The sequence below is a fragment of the Morone saxatilis genome, unplaced genomic scaffold (genome assembly GCF_004916995.1).
Source record: "Morone saxatilis isolate NCDOM2014 unplaced genomic scaffold, NCSU_SB_2.0 Contig11, whole genome shotgun sequence".
NCBI classification, from domain to species: Eukaryota; Metazoa; Chordata; class Actinopteri; family Moronidae; genus Morone; species Morone saxatilis.
This window is the reverse complement of record NW_023339663.1, coordinates 13,285,658-13,306,912: the sequence shown is the minus strand read 5'-3', so window position 1 is coordinate 13,306,912 and position 21,255 is coordinate 13,285,658. Positions and strand designations below refer to the sequence as shown.

Genomic DNA, 21,255 nt, shown 5'->3' with positions numbered 1-21,255 from the left:
AAACAAACCCATCACCCAGAAGTTGGGGTCATCGCTGTGGATCAGACTGAAGGGTTGAACATGTCAGCGAGAGGAAGCAAGAGGAAGAAGCCAACCACACTATTATAAAAACATAAAAATGTGTTTGTCTGAGGTTTTCCTCTGTGCACTGACCTGACCGTTGTCCCACTATAATATAAATGCCATGTGCACTTTTTCAACCAAATAGCAAATAAAAATGTCAGTCTGGGGGGGGGGAAAAGAGGCAGAATGCAACCACAAACGCAGGACGGCATTCCAGCCACGGGCCCACGGACAGCTTGGTGAGTACATAGTAAATCTGGAAAGACTTGACTAATATAAATGGAGGAAGGAAAGACTGTTTACAACATAAACATTGGGAGGGGGCTGTGGGTGGGGGCAGGGGAATGCAGCTCACTGCACTGCTGGGCAGGGACACAAAGACAGGGAGGATGGGGTGTGACACAGTGAGAAGAACAGTATATAGTGTAATGTGACAAATATTCAAAAGCTGACTTAAGCCCTGGTGCATCACACAAGTAAAATCACTGAAAACCAAACCTTTTTTTAACCCCTCATTATTTTAGTTTTCAAGATTTTCTAGAAATCAAACCCCATTTTTTTAAGGTTGCAAAGGCCAACTAATGCATTTCCATTCAGGATTATCTCTCTATATAGTAGTTTTTATTGGTAGCTGTGCTCGATTCAGATTGCCTTACCTATGCATGAGGGATTCAAATACATGTAATCCAGTGCGATGTCATTTTATTATCTCACAGCCTCACTATTGTCTGTTCACTCTCTTTACTTTATTAAAACAACCCGAGTGTGTTGTTTGTTTTGCCATAAACAGACACACCAGTTGCTTTTCTTTTGTATTTCTAACAATGTAGCAGCTGGAAGAGTGTTGGCTGATGCATTTAATCACTTTTGCTGTTACCACGGTTACCAAAGGTGTCACCAAATCGACAAGGGCTGAAATCTGAAGGGTCCACACTGTTTGATAACATAATATACTTTATATTCTGTTTTAGCTTTTTGCCCCTCTTTTAGAGAAGCTGCTTGATTGTACACCGAGTGAAACTGTTTCCTATGATTGCGCCATAACATCAAGTGGAAATATTGTAGGTACCAGCTTTAAATAGAAGCTACGGTGCACCAATATGTGAATTCAAGAGAACAGGATGAGGGAGTGTAGAGAACAAAAGAAAACGACAACAAGAACAACAGCGAGGGGGTCCGGAAGTGCGAGCAGCAACAAGTGAGAGTATTGTGCAAGATTTATGGTTTTAGTAGAGGAGGGGAGAAAGCGAGTGTTTAACTGCGAACGGTAAGTGGAGGCGTGCAAACAAAGAGAAAGAGAGAAAGACGGGGAAGAGAAGCGAACGTGTAGCTGTGAGTTTGCACATGAAGAAAACTGTCACTCACCTTCCCCTGTCAGTGACTGAGAAGACGAGCAGGAAACCCTCCCCTGTCCTCATGTATTGTTCTCTCATGGCTCCAAACTCTTCCTGCCCAGCCGTGTCGAGGACTAGAGAGCACACATCAACACAGATCACACACACAAACACACACAAGAACTTGCGGCAAAATATACCTTTGCAATAAATTCCTCAAGTACAATACAATGAAATAGAAACATACAAAATAGCCCAAAAAAAAGTGTGTCCTCGCCTGTCTTTGTGTGTGTGTATTTACTCTAGTCGTATTTGTTCAGCAAAGTGCACTTACTGTCAAGCCTGGCCGCCCTTTCGTCAATCACACACTGCTTGGTATAGGAGTCTTCAATCGTGGGGTCATAGTCAGTGACAAAGTACGACTGCAGAAGAGAAAGAAAGAGGGGAAAAACAGAGATAAACATGTGAACATGTCTGGGGTCTCTACATTAAGTCAGGTTGAGACGCAAGTGGTGTCCAAAAGTGAGTATACAAGAAACCAGCATGCTTTACTGTGGATGACATGATATGATATGAGGAGGACAGCGCCGTACAAAGGCACTGCCAATTACACTAAAAAAAACAACAAAATATTTATATATTTTATTAATTGATGAGTTATTTTTTTCTGGTTCCTGGAGCTGTTTCTCCCCCATCCGTAATTAATGTTTTACTGACTGTGAGCAGCTCTTCCCCTCCCGTTGTGCATGGCACGGTGGAAGAAGAGTGTCCATCCACAGCACATTCAAAAATCTAAATTTTAATCTGATGAGTATATTTGTCACCAGCATCGACACTCTTGTGTATACTAAAATCCTGCTTAGAATGAGTATGTAATACTCTCTCCTTGTGTTTTTGGTTCAAACAGCACAGACAGCCTCTACCTCTACCTTTACTACCACACCTCAGACAGGAAGTAAACACACTGGCTGTGTACAGACACTTGTACAAAAAGTGTGAAGTAAATATTCCCTCACACACAAAAACCTCTGCTTGGGGTTTTAAGCAGGCTTGATTTTCATAATAAGATGTTTCCTCAGTTGCAACAGTCACACCACTCACTCCTGAAGGCTTTGATTCTTTCAAACTGGGGCCAGTATCTGGTCTCCTAGTAACCTAAACTGCAAGGGTGGGGCCAGGGGGCAGGGAGCCGGGAGGAGGAGTCATGCATTTTTTACATTTTTCCCATGTTTTGTAGTTCTCGCTCTCCTCGAGGACTAGTTAAGTGGTGACAGCTGAGGGGAGTGCTCGCGGGCTGTCAAACCAACACCCTAAAACACGAGACATCACGAGAACATAAAATCCAGACAACATTCCCTGTTGTTCTAACAAAAGGCCAAATTAAACTTTTACAGTCACAGTCATGTTTTTTGTGTGTGAAAATGTGTGTCGTTTCACACAACCACAAAGACCATGTACTGCTTTGTTTGCTGTTATTTGCCTGCCAGGAACTCGAGAGGGCTTGCGTTATGCATCTGAATGTCATATGTCATCTGACTCTTTAAGTGAAAATATAGACAGCTGATGCAGATTACTTCTTCTGATTAGAGCCTGACTGATACATCTGCATGAGATATCTGTGTGGGCTTATATGCTGGCTGGTGAGTAACATGTAGTTGTAGTACAGAAATGCTTTATGATATGATATATCGAGGTCATTTAGAAACTGCGTCGTCATTTGCAGCTACAAGTAACCAACATTTTCAGTTATTATTATATATTATATATTATATTGATTATTGATTCATATGCCAATCATTTCCTTTATTACTATTACGTTTTGTCTATAAAATGTCAGATAATAGTGAAAAATGCTATCAAATGCTATAATTTTCCCACAGTCCAAAACTATTTACTATCATATATGGCAGAGAAAAGAATAAAATCTTCACATTAGAGAAGTTGAATCACCCCTATTTCTTTTCATTACATATTAAAATAGCTGGTTATTTTTTGCTGTTAACTGACTAATTAACTCATTTTTGCAGTTGTATCAACATTACATACTGTTTTCCAGAAGATACTGACTGTAAAAATGCTCAGTACATAGCATGTTTGTCCAAATAACCAAATTGAAGGGGGCAAAAATATTTGTGTTAAGTATTTAATTTATGTAATTAGCCGATATATATAGTCAGCTGATTCACTCAACTCTCATATATTAGTATAGGTAATGGCCTCAAATATCCAGTGGTGGTCAAGCTCTGATTCTGATATGTGAAGGTTTATAATTCCAGCTTATTGTCTCTCGTGTCCTCTGCATCTAAATTCTTTCTCCTCACCTGCAGCTCTCTGTTGTTGCAGGTAATCTCTCCCTCTCACTCTCCTGTCCCTCTGCGGCATGCAAGTATGCCGGCCTATGTCACATCCACTCACCACTGTTCAATAATTCATCAGTATTACTGTGTATCCTAGAACGTGCTTCACTGCACTGCACCGCCAGTGTGCCATCAGACGACCAGAGACAGAAAGAGAGAGAGAGACGAGAAGAGGAAAAAAGCTGCTTGCTCTTTTCTTGTTTTCCTCCTCCCACCACACCACCCCCACCACCACCATTCTCCCAGCCGAATCTTCAGCACGTGACCTCGGCTTCCCGTCAACCTCTTATTCCTATTCTGTCAACCTCGGGCAGCCGCATTGAGCACCGCACTCCTCTGGCTATTCCTCCCCTCCCTCCACATGCATGGGTAGTGTAGCTGCTGAGCTCTGTTCTGGCTGAGCTGATTCTCTCAGAGCTGTTTCCCGTGATAGATGAGGCTGTTTTGCAGTGCCAGCAGCACCAGAGCCAGCACTAACAGGGCTGTGGCTCGGCCTGGCTTCAGCTGGGTAGCCATAGAGCGATGGGCGAGGTGAGGGGGTGCAACATGACTCAGGGGGACTACCAATAAGTATGTGACATAAGCCTGAGTCACATCCAGTAATATGACCTACAAATCTATATATTAGTCCGTGACTTCATCAGATGTAACAGGCTCATCAAACAGAGTGAGTCAGGCTGTATGAGCTGAGTAGAGCTGCCCCGGGGTTTCGGGGAGTAATGGGACCCAAACATTGCTGTGTCCGCCACCTGCAACAACGGATTAGTACCTTTTGACCACTGACCAAAATCAAGTATTAGAGAGTCCTGAAAATTAGGCTGGAATACTAAGTCTTCTTTTTTTTTTAACATATTCTTTAAACGGATATTTCCTGATATGTTTTACAATTAACTTTTTTTAAATAATCAGAGCTCAAAATGATGTCTTCAACTGTCTTCTTTTGTTAAACCAACAGTCCGTAGCGCAATTACATGTTAAATGTTACAATGATGAAACATAAATCCCTCACATTTGAGAAGCTAAAGCAAAAGATGTTTGATATTTTTTATGGAAAAATTACTAAAAAGATCTGGTTTTCTAAATAGTTTTTGTCAACCTACTAAAAAGCTCTAGAAATTCTATTTATTATTTTGGTACTGATACCAAAATTCAAGGATTTTACTGACACAACTAAGGAAAATTTGAGATGATATCCAAAATTTTTACAGGACAAGCTGTGACGTCAGTGTTCTTACTGTTATCTGCCAGACTGAATCGCATGGAGGGGGCAGACGAATTCCTAGACAGATTTTAATGAAAACAATGGACAGCTGTCATGAGGAGACAGCTGACACTCACAGTGGGGTCACAGCTCAATTCACAAACTGTGAGTGTAGTTTTTGTGTGTTTGTATGAACAAACACACACACACACACACACACACACACACACACACACGATCCACAGTGACCTGTGTTCACTAGCATTCACTGCTACGTGCCCTCCTCTCAGATGAATTATCTAACTGCAGCACAAGCTACTGAGGCATTTACAGCAAAAGTAGTCTGCAGCAACCTTGCAAAGCTGAGGTAAATTACTATTTAAAAAGGAGCCAACTTGCATGCAGCATGGAAGGATGCTAAAAAAATGTAAGAACAAACTCATGCTCCACTTAGGCAATCATAAGGCCAGTACTGACATGACCACCATCGTGGGTGTGTGTATTTGGGAGCTGTAAAACCAGGATTATTAACATCCTTGGATTTTTGCCTGTACTCAGCAGCAGTCAAAGTAAAAGTTACAGTTTAAAACTTTAAAATATAAAAATAAAATTAGAAGGTGCATCAGCTCACTGTAAAAAGAAGCAAAATTGATGATTATATAAAAAAAAAGATAACAAAGCCTGCAGAACCGAGCCCCAGTACATTTTAGATGTTGGTGGCAAGGTGGGTCAGGCCACGCTCAGACCCCGGTCAGTTCAGCAGGAAGGAAACTCCACCTCTGTAGCAGGCAGCTGGCTCGGGCCGAGCCTTCGGGTGGTGGTGATGTCACAGACGACATGTTCCCCTACCCCGCCTACCTATCAACGTCCAAAACCTGTCACTCAGTTCCCTTCCAGCATTCCAGCCATACATCCCAGCCCTCCACCCACACACAGCACATGCATGCTCACACCAGGAAAACATTAGAGGGCCTTTATTCACTGTGAATACAAGGCCGGTGGATGAGCCTCAGCTGTATCTGGATGCTTTGTCAAACCCAGACTCTGAAACTGCTACACAAAGAAGAAGAAAGTCAAAAAACTAGGGTTGCGACTAGTGATTATTTTCATTATTGATTACCGTCTTGTTTATTATTTTAGATTAATCAATTAATCATTTAGCCTATATAAAAAACACATAATGGCAACTGATTATTTTGTCCAAAAAACAGCCCAGTACCCAAACTAATTCAATTGAAAATTATGTAATACAGAGGAAAGTAGCAAATCATCACATTTGAGAAGCTGGAACCATAAAATATTTTGCATTTTTGCTTTAAAAAATAATTTAATGGTTCAATTGAACAGCTTAACTATTTAATATAAGCATAAAATGCTGTATGTGGTCCAACTTATAGTGTTTCATAAATGGACTATAAACATACATTTATTTCAAACTGGTTCTTTTTAGCCGACTGCTCCTCAGACGAGACATAAAGCAATAAATCCCGCCTCTCATGACTGCTTGATGCCAACCCCAAGGAAAGCAAGAAGGGGTGATATGTGTAGGCGTCACAATCAACATCATGTTCGCATTATGCACCCACTTCCTCCCCACACAAACAGCGCTAACACTAAATATAGATCATTTTCCATCTCTGTCAGTTATTCTGCTTGTTTGATCAAAGCCACCTTTTTTACTGTTAACTAATATAGCATCATTAACTACGAAGACAGCAAAACCACTGATTCAGCACCACCACAGAGAAAACTGAGATTTTCCCCTACAAAGACAAAAAGACCTCGGGCGATTAATTAACAAAAACACACTGTACCTACACAGATGAGGGGAAATGGTGTGCCTGCCTACTAGATTGTCATAATGAGAGGGAATGCTGAGCTAAAACAAATAGTCATCAACACGGTTAGGAGGTAATTGCCTTCTGCATATGGCTCAATACCCAGTGAGAATTCAGAGACCTTGACTTGAAAATCATCAGCCGTAGTCTTTAATCAAAGACAACTGGCGATAGAACGCCATTAAATTCTGTTCTAGGAAAAAAATTTGGCTGCATGTGCAAATTTATAATATTACCCAAAGTCCCTCAGTACCAACACCCCAAAGTCTACCACAATGCCTTCTGTTTTTGTTGCAAAAGCAAATACACGCTATAAAAGATTTTGTCATCTGGAGTAACAACGATCTTTTGATCTTATCATATTTAGACTAAGTACTGGCAACAGCTCAACTAGAGTTCCCAATAACCCCACAACCACCATTCACACCCACTTGTTTGGTGCACGAACAAAAAAACAAAAAAGATGTAAAAATAACTGGAGGAGGAGTGGGTGTGAAATGAGTTTGAGTGTAGTTTCATGCATATTACCAAATGAACTGATGGTGAGCAACAACCCTCTCATTACTCAAGCTATTATTTGCGCAAGTTTAATCAGTAAGCTTTGTTCATGAATAAACTGAAGAGAGGGTCATTGTTTATCCCCGCAAGAAACTACTTTTTAAATTGTATCATTGCAGTACAGAAGCAGGACTCAGCTCTCATTGGCCACTGATGGTGTTTGTCTGACAATGGGTGACTCTCCCACTGTGCAAGACACATGCCAATTGTATTAAACTTTGATAGAAGCCCAGCTGGATAATATGTGTCAAGAGTCAAGACTGAAACCACACAGTAGGAAAAAAATATAATAAGATTATCATCTACTATCAGGAAATACTTTAGTTCTGCTGACAGAGCAACACAAACTGCTACATAAACTGAGACATCAGCACAGAGAAGCTGGATAGGAGTGGTCAAAACACGAGCGGGGGGGTTGACAGGTGAAACATGCCATTTGTAAGACTTGTTCAGTGGGCCAGAGCCAAGTGCAGCAATTTCAATTAAGAACACAAACTTCATGCCAGACAGGCTGGAGCCTGCCAAGTTGCACGCTCAGCTAACAGACAGCAGGAGAATGTGACAGATTGTGATGGTCCATTTCTGGTAACACATCATGACATGACAAGACCAACTCTGCTATATATTGTACATGCTTATAAAGACATCAGAAATGTACAATGGCATACATATTAGTACCTTTCCTCTGAGGGTTAAGGGTTATGTCTCTTAAATGTCAGAGATGTTGTATTTATGTACTTAAGCTACACTTTCAAAAATAGCTCTTTAAAAGCACTACACACCAAAGTAATGTAGTATGCAGCATTGAGCTCAGAAATGATAAATGTGACTGGGAGCATCTGTGTATCACTTCCTGTCCCCAAACAAGCGCAGGTTTAACCTTTGCCGAACCTCTGGGGCTGGACTCTGAGCAGCTGCCGGTAATCAAATAGCCACCATAAGGATTTAATGTTAAACAGATGTAGGTGAAGACCAATTCCTTTGCATTTTTACACTTTCTGTCCTCCTCTGTCATCGCCTTTCTCCTCGTGCTTCACCGGGTTTCACACAAGTGACACAGGAATTTGTGCGAGGACCATTGTTGTGCTGAGTGCTTAAGGGTGCTTGAAGTAAGAAATAGTGGAAAAAATAAGACAGAATGAAAGGTTTGAGGGGGAGGGAGACTGTAGGCTACATGGAGAGGGAGCGCAGGAGAAAAAGAGGGGGAGGGAAAGGCATTAACTTCCTGTGGAAACACCCACTTTTCCCATGAGCTCATACAAACCAGAAAGGTCACTTATTCAATACCTAATACACACGGAGAAAAAGAGAGCACACAATGTGTCCGCAGCTTTAAAGGGCCACTGGGGACCATTTCTGTTAAAGCTGGGACAGCTTTACTTGAAATATAACAAAAAGTTCTAATTGACACAAGTCATTTTCAAAACTCTTGAACCACTGCTGTAAGGCCTAATCCACGGTAATAACGCTTTCATTGAAAGTTTACAGTTAATGAATGCAGTCTGTGGGTAGCACTGAACCTTGGCTTGATGCCGAATTAAATGAACCCATGCACATCACTCCTACAAGCTCTCTTCTTCCTAATGCGCAACAGATCAATAGCCTGTCCCTTTAATCATTGCCTTGTCCTTAAATGCCGGCAGACCGGTGAAACTCTGCCCCACCAGATAAACCCTTGGCACAACAATCACATCCATCCAGTAACATGACCTCACTGCAAATGCAGATTCTGCCCCTCTGAAGTTAAAGGATAATTCAAGTTTTATTATAAGCAACGGAAATGATGGTCAAAACTACAAAAATGAGGTCCAAGTTGTAAAAGAAAACAGAACCATCCTTTGACTGGATTTCATTAGTCTCAGTGAAGGGGAATTCTGTAATCTTTTGACTTTTAAGGAATCGGGAGGACCGCGAATAACCCATACATTTTTTCCAGGTGTTAGGGAACACAAAAATGTACTTCACACTAATCCTCAAGTCTCAGCTTTTTCCTTCATGTATATGAATGTTTTTACCGTTCCAGGGCTGCCACACCCCTAAAATAATTGAATTTTTGGTGTTCCATTACCCCAATAATGTTCAACATTTAGACATATACAATATTTATATATTGTATATGTCTAAATGTAGACGACATTTTGTATTGAAAGCTACATGTCCTCTGGTGGACTGATTCTTAGTAGTCAATCAGTCTCATCGTTAACTCCTGATTGTATAATTTTTTAAATGTAAAGATTTAATGAGCTTACATGCTTGCTATTGCTAATGAAATGTATGTCCTTTATAAAGACAATCATTGGACTTTTGGCCATCATATAGATATGGAGATATGGCGATACAGCCACACAAAAAAAGGTTAAAGTTATAAACTATTGCCTAAACTGTCCATTGTAAATGTTCTGATTATATTTATTATCAATTAATTGGACGAATTATATCCAAAAATATCAATCACTGGTTTTGTCTATAGAATGTTATAAAATGTGAAGAAATTGTGACAAATGCCCATTATATATTTCCCAGAGCCTAGTTTACTATCATATATGGTATGGTATATATGATAACCAGAAAATCCTCACATTGAAGAAGCTAAAGTGCCAAGCAAAAATGTGCTTGTAAAATAACTGAAATGATTCATCAATAATCAAAATCATTAAAGAATAGTTTTCTGGCAATGGGCCTGATTGATCAACTAGTTGTTTCAACTCTAGTAGATGTCATTGTAAATTTGATTTTGCTGTGCTGCTCCCTGGTTTGACCTACTGTACTCACACTATCACAGTTTTCCAATCCAATTGAAGGTTGTATTACACCATTAATTGTCACTTCCAAATATTTAACAATCACAATTTGTTGCACTCGAGGCTGTAGAGTTGGGGATAGCACTCATGCAGAGAATAAAGCAGAGGATAAATGTCCCACCAAATAGGCCAACTCCTGGCACAGTCAACCCCCTGCTCTCCTGTAACCTCTCTGGCATTAAGACTTCAATCGGCAAGCTAAATATCAGTGTGTGCTGGACTCTGAACACTTTTGAACCCGCTCAAAGCTGCAGAATCAAAGAGGTGCCATTTAAAGGCCTTTTTCCAACAGATCATGAGCTCAAAGCTGCCTGTTTGCTCTGTAGCGGTCACACTATAAACAATTTCTTTATCTCCATTTCATAAGTACATTTTGTTGAAGTATAAGTGGAGACCTGTGTAAATACTTTAGAAGGCCACAAACTGATTAAACAGAACAACACAAAGAAGGAGAACTGTGTGAACCGCCCTTATTGTTCTAGCTGATCATGTGACATCACTAATGTTCTCCTTCCCTGCATTAAGCCTATCCTAAGCCCTGCCATAGATGGGTTATCGATGCAGTTTGCTCTACGGCCCATGCTTGTTTTCCTGGGAGGCACAGAAAATAAAGACTTATTTTGACAAGAGTTACTCTCTAAAACGACAGGGTGAGCACCCCCCCTCGACTGACTTTATCTCTGGTGAATCTTCATCAGTGCCGGCTTTTGTGTAAGTGGGAAAACCTTGGCTCATGTGACGCTATATATCAAAATTGACACAATCTAAGTGGACTAGATGCAGAGGATAAATTAAGCTGTGTGCTGAAAGAACATGAGTGATGTAGCTGTGAAGCTCTCGTAGTTAAGGGAGTGAGGATTATAATACAAACCAGATACAGTAACGGACAATAAAACAATACCTGCACCTTCTAAGGCTGACCCAGAAAGCTCATCATCAATTCTTCTTCCTCTGCTTGTCTTTCTGCAGAAGTAGTACTGCACATACTGACGTCAACAAAGCATTACTGTGACGGCACAGCGAGAGGACACCAGCTACTGCAGCGGCTGTGTGGACAGAGAAACTACTGTGTGACTTTCAAAAACCCCATACAAAGTCACTTAACGGAGTGTGCCGCACAGTCTAGAGTCTATGGTTTTCGGGAAAACCGTATGACCGACCGAGTAATGAGATGCTGATCAGAATTAAATAGAGAACAGTCAAAGGATCCAAAGAGTTGGTTTAACAATTAAAATTAGAGAAGATTAATAAACTCTAAGTAATCAAAAAACAATAGCAATACCCATAATTGACATTTTTTCTAATGCTACCTATTTTAAAAAGAGAATTTTTTCCAAACATCTCTGGAAAGATTCAACTGTGCAGCACCTGCAGGGATGTATTCATCTTTTTCACCATCTCTCCTCTCTCCTCTGGTACAGCTGCTGAGTGTGTATTTCTGCACCAGTGTAGTCTGCTGCAGACTATAATTCTTAGCATGGGGTGATATGTCAAAGGAAATGGGGCCACTACACTGGCATCATGTCAGATACACAGCATCATTACTGTTGTGTGCTTTTAGGCCAGCAGTCCTACAACACAGGCAGCAGAAATGTTATTACTTTAGCAGGCAACTCCTCATAAATAAGACCTAATGGACACATCTTCTCTCCTCTCTGCCTGATGGCTCCTCTGCCGGCACAGCCGCCATCATTAAAAGTCTTTTTACATGGATATAGAAAAAAAATATCATAATCAACAATCGTGAATGCCACAATTACAAGATTGCAAATACAGATGAAGGGAGGAAAAAATCTAAAGAAAAATCTGAATAAATCATTGTAGAGACTTCAAAGACGCCAGATCTCAATCCACTTGAAATGGACTGACGTGTTACGGCACGCATGGGGACAGCTAACCAAGTTCGCACTGCTGACCAATAAGCTGCTCACTGGCAGTTAAAAAACTTGCTAACTCTAAGAGCTCTTTTCCCTCCTTCAGTACTTCTTGAACTAAAAATTGTACAATCCTGAGAACAAACAATACAGTACAGAGAAAGAACGTTGCTCTAGCATGTTCCCAGCTGGCCATCTTGTCGGTTACTAGAAGTTACTGGAACCAAATATATATATTACGAAAACACAAGCATCAATTTCGCCGTGCCACTTTCTGGTGTCACCGGGCCTTAAGATACCACCATAATCAAACCACCAACAGAATATTTATTGGGGGAATGATGTTAACTCTTAAAATGTATGCCATTGTGCAGTGAAGCTGTTCTGGAGGCTTGTGGAGACCTAACACTCACTATCAAAGTGTAACAAGTGTAACAAGCTGGTTTTGTGTGTGCAGGGCCCTGAGCTCCACATGCTTTAACTAACATCTAGAGAGGCCTCGCTGTGAGAGGACAATGTTTTGGTTAGACAAACACACTTTTTGGGCAGCTGTTGACTCGGCGTGCGTCAATTTGGAATTCTGTGTCGGGTTTGCCGACACCAACTGGTGCTGAAGAAACACTCACATTTGCTGTGTGTGTTAGATCAGTATAACAGTCACACAACAGCTGTGCTACTGACTCAACCAGCCTCAAATATCTCTAAAAGCATCTACACATGTACCTGATGCTTACTGAACAGCCTTTCTGATTATGATCTGGTATCTGATCAGTGGGAGAGATACTCAGTAGCTCATTTGTTGAGGACACAACTTGGCCATTGTCGTCAGCACATTTGGACAGTGAGTCGTGCTGTACTGTCACCTGTTGAGGGGCTGTCTCATTCCATGCCTCACCTCCCCCTGATGGACAGCAGGTGCCCCACAGGCCTCTGGACAGTGTCTGCATGAGACGTGCCAAATGTCCACCAGCTGCCTGGCAGGCAGCTCAGGGCCCGGCATCAGCGACAAGCACAGACATATAAAAAGAACCATTCAAAGTCTTCTATCAATTATGTTGTGTAGAAAAAGTGAGGGGTCCTACTTTGAAAAACAGTGTAGAATATGTTCATAAAGGAATACACACTAAAGGACAAAACCAAGACAATGACATCAGACATTTCATTATACAGCCTTTTGTTAAAATTATGAATACATTTCTTTGATTCCTTAATATATAATCAACACTAGCATCAATATTATTGCGAGTAAATATAGCCTCGTCACATAAAAAGGTGTACATACATGTTAGAAGAGGTGGTGGGAATAGGTTGCTAAAATAAGCAGCATGTCAGTTTCCCATAGCCAGAGTTGTTGTTATATGACTCTGAGATGCGAGACCTGATACTGTGGCCAGTTATTCTGAAACAGACAGATGTGTGAGTACAGAACAATAGCCAAAAAACAACACAGAGGAACCCGCTGCCCTCTGTCTGTCTGACTATCTGAGGGGCAGTGACCGTAAAACAAGGGGGGATATCAGGTGAAGTTCCAAAAACACATAAACAATTGTTATATTCCTTATACTGATATTATTATTGGTAAAATAAAAGAAATTGAACCTAAAAACACAGTATTTGGTTGCAAGTCATATTTACCATATAAAACTGAAAAGCAGCGTGTGAAAATCCATTTAGATCAGGTTCTAAGAGAGAAGTTTCCAGCAACTGAACTGTTCATTTTTTTCAATTAGCACAAGTAACAAGATATGAAATATATTTTAGATTTAGTATTTAAGTATTTTTTTGTAGATTAAAAAAAACTAATTTGATCAAATATTTACAAATCTACAAATATCTATATAAAAAAAATAGAAAAATCTTCACATACAAGCTTATCGTCATTACTGACAAGCCTCACTCTGACACTGAACTCCTCTGTATTACCACAGTCCTAGCCGGGCCCTGAACATTCAGTGGAACAACACGGGGATTAAATGCCAGCCTTTAAGCAGCAGTTGTTACTTTATAGGAATGATGAAGTAGAAATGCTCAGCATGACACAGACGCACACACACAGATTGTCTGACTACTGTCCCCGCTGCTGGTGATTTGCTGGGCCTATAGTGTGCATCCATAGGGCTACCTGCAGGATCTTGTGTGTTTTCTACCCAAACAGCATACATGTGTACAGGGGAAACGCAACTTTGAGGTGAAATTTGAGGCAGGCCGACTAGACACAGGAAGCTTCTCTGTTCGAACAGCTAAAAAATAAACAAGCTTGAGACATAATAGTCTCTTATTTTTTTTCATTTGACAGCATTTTCTAGCAAAGATCAATTCAAATCAAGTGTGAGTTGGACACGGCTGTCAACATGCCAAAATATATAGATACCTAGGTTTAAAAGAACAAGTACAAACTACAGGTTTTTTTTTATTTTTGGCATCAATACCAGAACATTAATTTTCCAATACATACACTTATAATAAATATAAACATGTGTGTATGTTTAATTTATTAGTAAAAGAAGCCAATGTTTTCTAATGTAAACAAAAGCAGTCGTACAATATTTTACTAAATAAAATATAGTCTAAAATTTGAATTAAATTTAAGTACTATCAGATTAATGAATAAGCAAACAAGATAATAACTATGACGAGACATCTGATGCCAGCTTTCTGTCCTTGACAGTTTTCGAAACTAAGCTACCTTCAAAACACGTACTGTTGATTATTGTGGTAATCTCTGGAGCATTCAGAGCAGCTTCTATGCAAATTAGTCATTTTTGTACACCGGAATCAAGCAACTCATAGGAAATAGTCTGTATGTACCTATAGTTCTGATTTACCGCATCCACTGGAGAGATTTCTTTTGAATCTACATTCTTCTGTAAGTTGTAGTTCTAAGTAACTCCTACAGATTGTTCTAGTAATCGGATATAGTTGCCTCTGTCGTGATATTAGTCATCTGGAGTAACGGATAAGTGAAGTTGAGGCCAATCTGCCTTGAAATATTACGATTGTACTTTTGAAAGATTATGGTATTTACCGACTATTTTGCACTATATAGTGTACGCACCCTCACTGAAAACGGAGAATTATCCTACAAGAAAATTCGTACATTTTATAGGCTGCATAAGGGAATTTTGTGCAAAAAATATAAATCTTCCTCGACTAATATGTAACCTAGCCCCATCATTGAAATCCAACTTTCAAACAATTACTTACTTTCAATACTACTGTAGTAGTGGAAGTATGTAGGCTTAAAAAACTGTACACCGTCAACGATAATAACCCACTAAAACACAATTAGCCAACTGTGCCATCAGTACACACCAAGATGTTCTTTTTCAGTCTATGATTATAAAAGTTAAAACTCTTCTCAGAGAGATAGTGAGTCATAGAGGGATAGGAGGGGTTGAAATTATAATCTGATTTCAGATCTGTAATGTCGGGTTGGCAACATGCTGGATCACACCTTCACCTGCAGCTAACAAATCTACTACAGAGATTCTTCAGCAAAGCAGAGTGGGAACTGGTTTTGGTGCATCTGATCACTGACACCATACAACTTAAGTGTTTTTTATCTCATTACCTTTAAGCAATATATTCTTTTGATGAGCTATACAAATGATAATATTTCACTTAGCTCCTCCTGTTGCACTATTGCATTCAAGCCTGCCTATGAGTTAGGGTGTGAGTGGATGAGCTGGGTGAATAAATTCTTATAATCACTGGCATTTATCTTGACTTGCGGAGGGCGTCAGATGCTCACCCCTGCCGCATAATAAATATGGCACCGCCTCAAGTAAAGTTCTTCTTTCATCGAACAAGGAAATAATTGTGTAAGCAGTATTTGGCGAGTAATTCTTCAGAAGAAACTACATTACAACGCATTAATAGCAAACACATATGACAACCTTTAAACAGAAGAACTAATGAATGAGGAAGCACAATGCACAGTTACAGAGGAGGAAGAGCGATCCATTGTCTTTTCAGTGTTGGCATATGTGTGGGGACAGACGTGCACATGGATCCAAGCCAACTTTAGTCAACATGTGTAAACAGGCAAAAGCCATTGAAAGTCACACAGGAAACAGATATAAAGGAGAACATAAATGTGTGTAAAACCACTTGTGTAACAGTAAATCTACATCTATTAGTTCTTCTATTTGACAATGGATCAATGGGACACTGGCATGACATATATAATCAGAATGGAATCAACCACAAATGCCTATAATAATCCAGTTGTGCCTCATGTTGTACGACTTTATTTAACGTTTAGCTGTTGCTTATTAAGAATGGTCTTCCTCCCTGTTTAGTCATTAGTTTCTCATTAGCTTGGAGCAAAATGGTTAACCTGCTAGTCTTTTGAGCTTTCCCAGATGGGTGGGAATGCCTTTGCAGATCCCAAACTCCCTTTTGCATGAATATTCCTATATTGGTGTGCTGCTCGGCATATTGCCAGATTCAAGTAAATTACCTCGGCAACAGGATTGTATTTATTCATGTATTTAAACACATAAAAATGTAAAGCCTCACTGATGGCCCTGGATGCTGCGATGTTCATCAGATCCCAAGATACAAGTGTTGGATGGCACATAGACATCTAACTGTATCTAATCTAACTATTCTTAGATGCTTAGAATCTGTGGATGAAAAACTGTAAAACATGTCCTGAGGGTGGCACTAGAGGGTTTATTTCCTTCCAAGCACGAATGTACTCTGCAAATTTTACAAAAGGCTGCCCATTAAATTAGCCCAACATATCTTGTGTTAGAAGTCTGCATTTTTGCCAAGGGTGCCACTAGAGAAAAAGCTGTGGTCAGTGTGATAAGTATACAGCATATCAATGCAATCTGCAAACCAGGTTTAGATATTGCATATGCACAGCACAAGTGTACGTATTGGGCTGATGATGGTGATCTATCCTTAGGAGTTTCATTTTGAAATACTTTAATCTGACACAGGTGTTGGACAGCCCATATTGCCAGCTTCACACCCTGCCAATATCATTAAAATAGTTTTGTGCAATCGGATAAAAACATAGAATCCATATATCTAAGTCCTTCTATTGTTGCTTTAATATGCCAACTTTCACACACTGACCACACAGTTGACTAACAAAAGAAGAACAACCTTGTGTATAGTTTTATATGGTCTGTACACTACCTTTGTTGCTACAGAAGCACCAACCACAAGGCCGGACGAATTCATGTGTGATCGACCACATAAAACCGTATTTAGAAATATACTGAGGCTATATTTGATTATGGGTTTGATGTATAACTACGTATGCACACCTACATGATGATGACTTAAAAAGAAGAAAGATGCACAGAGAAGAAGAATACAAACTGGCCAGATAAGACCGGTTGGTGATGTAATTTCTAAAAGGTCTTCTATAAAAGTTTTATAATAACAGCAGAGTTATAGCCCTTTCAAAACAACACAAGGACGCGGGATCAACTTGCATTTGGGGTCGATTTTAATGGGTTTCAATGCACGTTGTCTGACCCTGCTCATGGCCTGGGCACGTCTGATAGTGTTTTGGGTATAAGACGGAGAACAAATGAGTCTAAAATAGCACAAAAAAAAAACTATGTTACTTTAGAATTACATTAACAAGCTACTGTGCTCAATACATTTAACTGGAGCACACTGGGCCGTTCTACTAATTTAAATCTTAAAAAGAAATCAGAGAGACAACTACCTATAATAAAATGACTAAGAGTGTTTTGCTACTCATCCATAATATACACAGGTGCAAGCTGCACAAGGGAGGTAGTTTTCTTTCACTTTTGTTCATGCTGATATTGTCAACCGCGTTGATGATTCACAAGCAAAGCGACTGTGAAACCATTCACAAAAACAGTCGGTCTATGGGAACTGTTTGCAACTGAAATGTTGTGTGGTAGTAACTGCACGCAATTTTAAGAGGCATACTTTCTTTTCTCTAGGTGACATAAGTGCTGAAAGGGTTTTTCTCCTGCATGTTTAAATATGATAATTGCTGTTTATATATTTGCATGAACGGTTGTTTTACTCTATGATTAGAATACCTGTGGTGAAAACCAATGAAGGGCTTATTTGTGGTTCTGCTCTGTGAGAAATCAACAGGTGACCCTCTTGTAAAGCTAAACAAACAATGTTCTCTCATCACCTGCCCTCACACACATAAAAACACACACACACACACACCTGCCACAGCTGCAAGCCCTACTCTAAAAAAGAGCTTACTGTCATATGGTTCAGTCTTCCATTTCAAAGAAAAGATATCTCCCTTAAAGGAGATGAAGAAACTGCAGTCAGAATATAAATGGAATTGTTTGCACTCAGCAGTATGGCTGAGCCAGACTGAAAGTCACAAAACTGCCTGTATCTAAAAATGGACTGGGTATGCTGTGTGTAGTGTTACATGCAACAAAAAACTTAAAAAGGAACATGACAAACACACACGCACAAAAGCGTCGCTGCAAACACTTTGTCTAACCACCTGTGGCTGTTTGTGAGAAATGCGCACGAAATGGCGCCCACCACATTCAACTCCAACACTACTAATACCACACCTTGTCTCCACATGCCCAAGGAGGGCTGCCCTTATAATCCATGTTTATTCTATTGAATTACTTCTTATGGCAACATTCCTCCTAAATGACCTCACATCTAAGTAATCAAAGCCATGCTAGAAAAATATGTGAGATATGTTGAAAGGGAGTAGGAGTATAAGAGAGAACGAGAGAGAGAGGTCACATATGTGTTTTAGCTGTAAAGCCAGCTGAGGTCTACAAAAAATCCTCAACTAATCTGTCTGGACTTGATCAGTCAGGATGTTTTGCTCTCGTGCATGAATCTCCTGCCGCCGAGGGCCACTGCCGCACTAATATTAGCAAGCATGTGAGCAAGCAATACCATGCTTTTTCAGCCCAGCAATCAGATCCTACAACATCTCATCATTCCAGTAGCTTCTTTGGTTACGCCGTCTAGATCAAGTCGGTTTTTTGATATGCCATTATTACTGGGATAAAAACAAACCTACAGACACACACACACACACACCACCCCACATGCAGTCCTCACATGGCCAATGTGAGTCATGTTTTCCCTCACCTTCCTCCCTCACAGACGTCACATTAAACAACACTCACACAACTCTTGTCAGATGACTCAATGTTACGTCACTCCGATGCTATTTTAGCTTGAGTCAACTGCTTGGCATTAGGGTGGTCAGCAGCTCCCAGGAACCTGCCACTCTGCTAGCAACATCATCTTTTATCCTCCGACTCCCAGATATCCCTGCTTCAGCACAGTAGTCCTGTTTTTTGTCTGCTCAGCACCCTCAAGAAGATTAGCAAATTACTGAAATGCGTGAACAGATTTGAGTCAATTGGCATCAAATGAATCATATTCTTATTCACTTATTTCATGAGGGGGGCAAATCTTTTGTACAGCTGTCTGTGTTAAGACAACTTTAAACGCTAAAACATTGAAGAGTTTATTTTTATAAATCTAAAAAGGGGTTTTGTGGAGAACATGTTTATATTCGAGTAAGGTGTCGTATTGGCTCCAGTATTGACATTTTACAAATGACACAAGATTAAAACATGCTTTTTAGAAACGTGATGCCACACACACAAGACCCCACTGGATATTCAAGCTGTGGCAGCACCTCTGTTCTATTAAAATTATACTTGAACAGCAGACGTAGGTTGTGACCTACAAACCTACCTACAATAGTAAACACTTTCCTACTTGATGACGGGCTATCAAATGACCAGATATTGTCTCACCAGTAGCCTAGCACACAACGTTAAATCATTTTTCTAGTTCTGAAGTTGATGGAGACCGTTTCCATAAGAAATGGAAGAAAATACTGTTGGTGGAAGAGGTTTTGCAGGGGCGTCAGCAGCCGTTACTAACCAGCAAGCCAACTAAGAGTTTCAAAGAAAGGTTTTTGGGTTAGGAAGAGACTTTTGTAACTTTCAGTAGCACTCCTTTGTTTTTCAAGTGTGTTACATTTTATAAGTTGTGTAATAAAAGCAATAATGCAATAATTCTTGGTGAAAATGACAAAAAAACTACTTAATATTTTTAGTAAAAGACATAACACTGAATCTAATACTCAAGTCAAGATTTCCACTAACACACACACACGTTTCTCCAGTGATTCAGGAAGCAGGTCATGTTTTTCCATACAAAACTAGAAGGCCCTGAGAGCACCAGTGGAGGGACTTCCTCTGCTGAAGGGCCAAATTCCACATGGTCCATGACCATTAACCCACCCAGGCTGACTCAGACCCCCCACCCCACCAACTTCACAACCTCCCAACTCTCAACATAGTTCTGGGGAAAGCCTCGACTTCACAACCAGCTGTTAGGTCTTTTCCCTTGGCAAGCGACTTCTAGAAACTTCTGAAGAGGGTGTAGGTCCTCCTCCTGCTGTCAACATCTCAATCTCTCACTTTCACCCCAACAGATATGCCAGCAGGCAGCCAGGAAATTAACTGTGGGTTACGCTGAATACAAAATACACACAAATGTTCAAACAAAAAACCCAGATCAATGCTTTAAAAACTGGTATGCACTGATAACTCTTTAATGTTTACAGGATGCAGACAGCTCGATAATATCTTCTAAGACACTGTAACAGGTAGCGTTGAACTGACTCACCCGGGAGAAATAATATGCTTTAGGTAATTCAAGAATGGGCTTTTGGATGAGTCGATCACTGGCATGGCTGTCCATTATTCTGGCAGGAGACTTCCAGAGACTCCTGCAGCTTTACTGCTAGATCTCTGTTAGCATGCAAATCCACCTCAATGCAACGATAAAACAGGTTTTGCAGAATCTAAAGAGTTCCTTTAACAGAAGATATCAGTCATGGTCTTTTTATCTACAAACACTGACATTTTTGAGATAATTCTGATAACAATCAGCCACAGCATGTGGTGATTTTACACTTCCAAATTAGAAACACATACGACTACAATGTACATTGTGTCGTTATCACAAGCACATTAAATCAAGTGAAATGTCCACTGTGTTTCATATTCAGCTTTAAACTGCTCCCCTGCTTCAGGTCAGTAGGTTATGGCAAAAATCTGTGCCACGCTATCTGATCCCTTTTTACTTGGTATGCAGTTAATGAGCTTTTTGAACCCTCATTAGACACAACTGCCCCCCACCCCTACACACACACACACACACAAGCGTTTAACCCCCACTCTGAAACGTGTGCCAGCCCACTATT

At 40.2% G+C, this 21,255-nt stretch overlaps 1 protein-coding gene across 1 annotated transcript in view; it reads right to left on the bottom strand.

Moving 5' to 3' along the window:
• Positions 1 to 21,255, bottom strand: part of rras2 (RAS related 2) — a 25,633-nt gene that overhangs the window by 3,597 nt on the left and 781 nt on the right. The window contains exons 2-3 of the mRNA XM_035652234.1: positions 1,732 to 1,819; positions 1,429 to 1,531 (exon numbers count right to left, since the gene is read on the bottom strand). Of these exons, the coding sequence (XP_035508127.1) occupies positions 1,429 to 1,531; positions 1,732 to 1,819 (191 nt within the window). The remainder of the gene's footprint in view (positions 1 to 1,428; positions 1,532 to 1,731; positions 1,820 to 21,255) is intronic.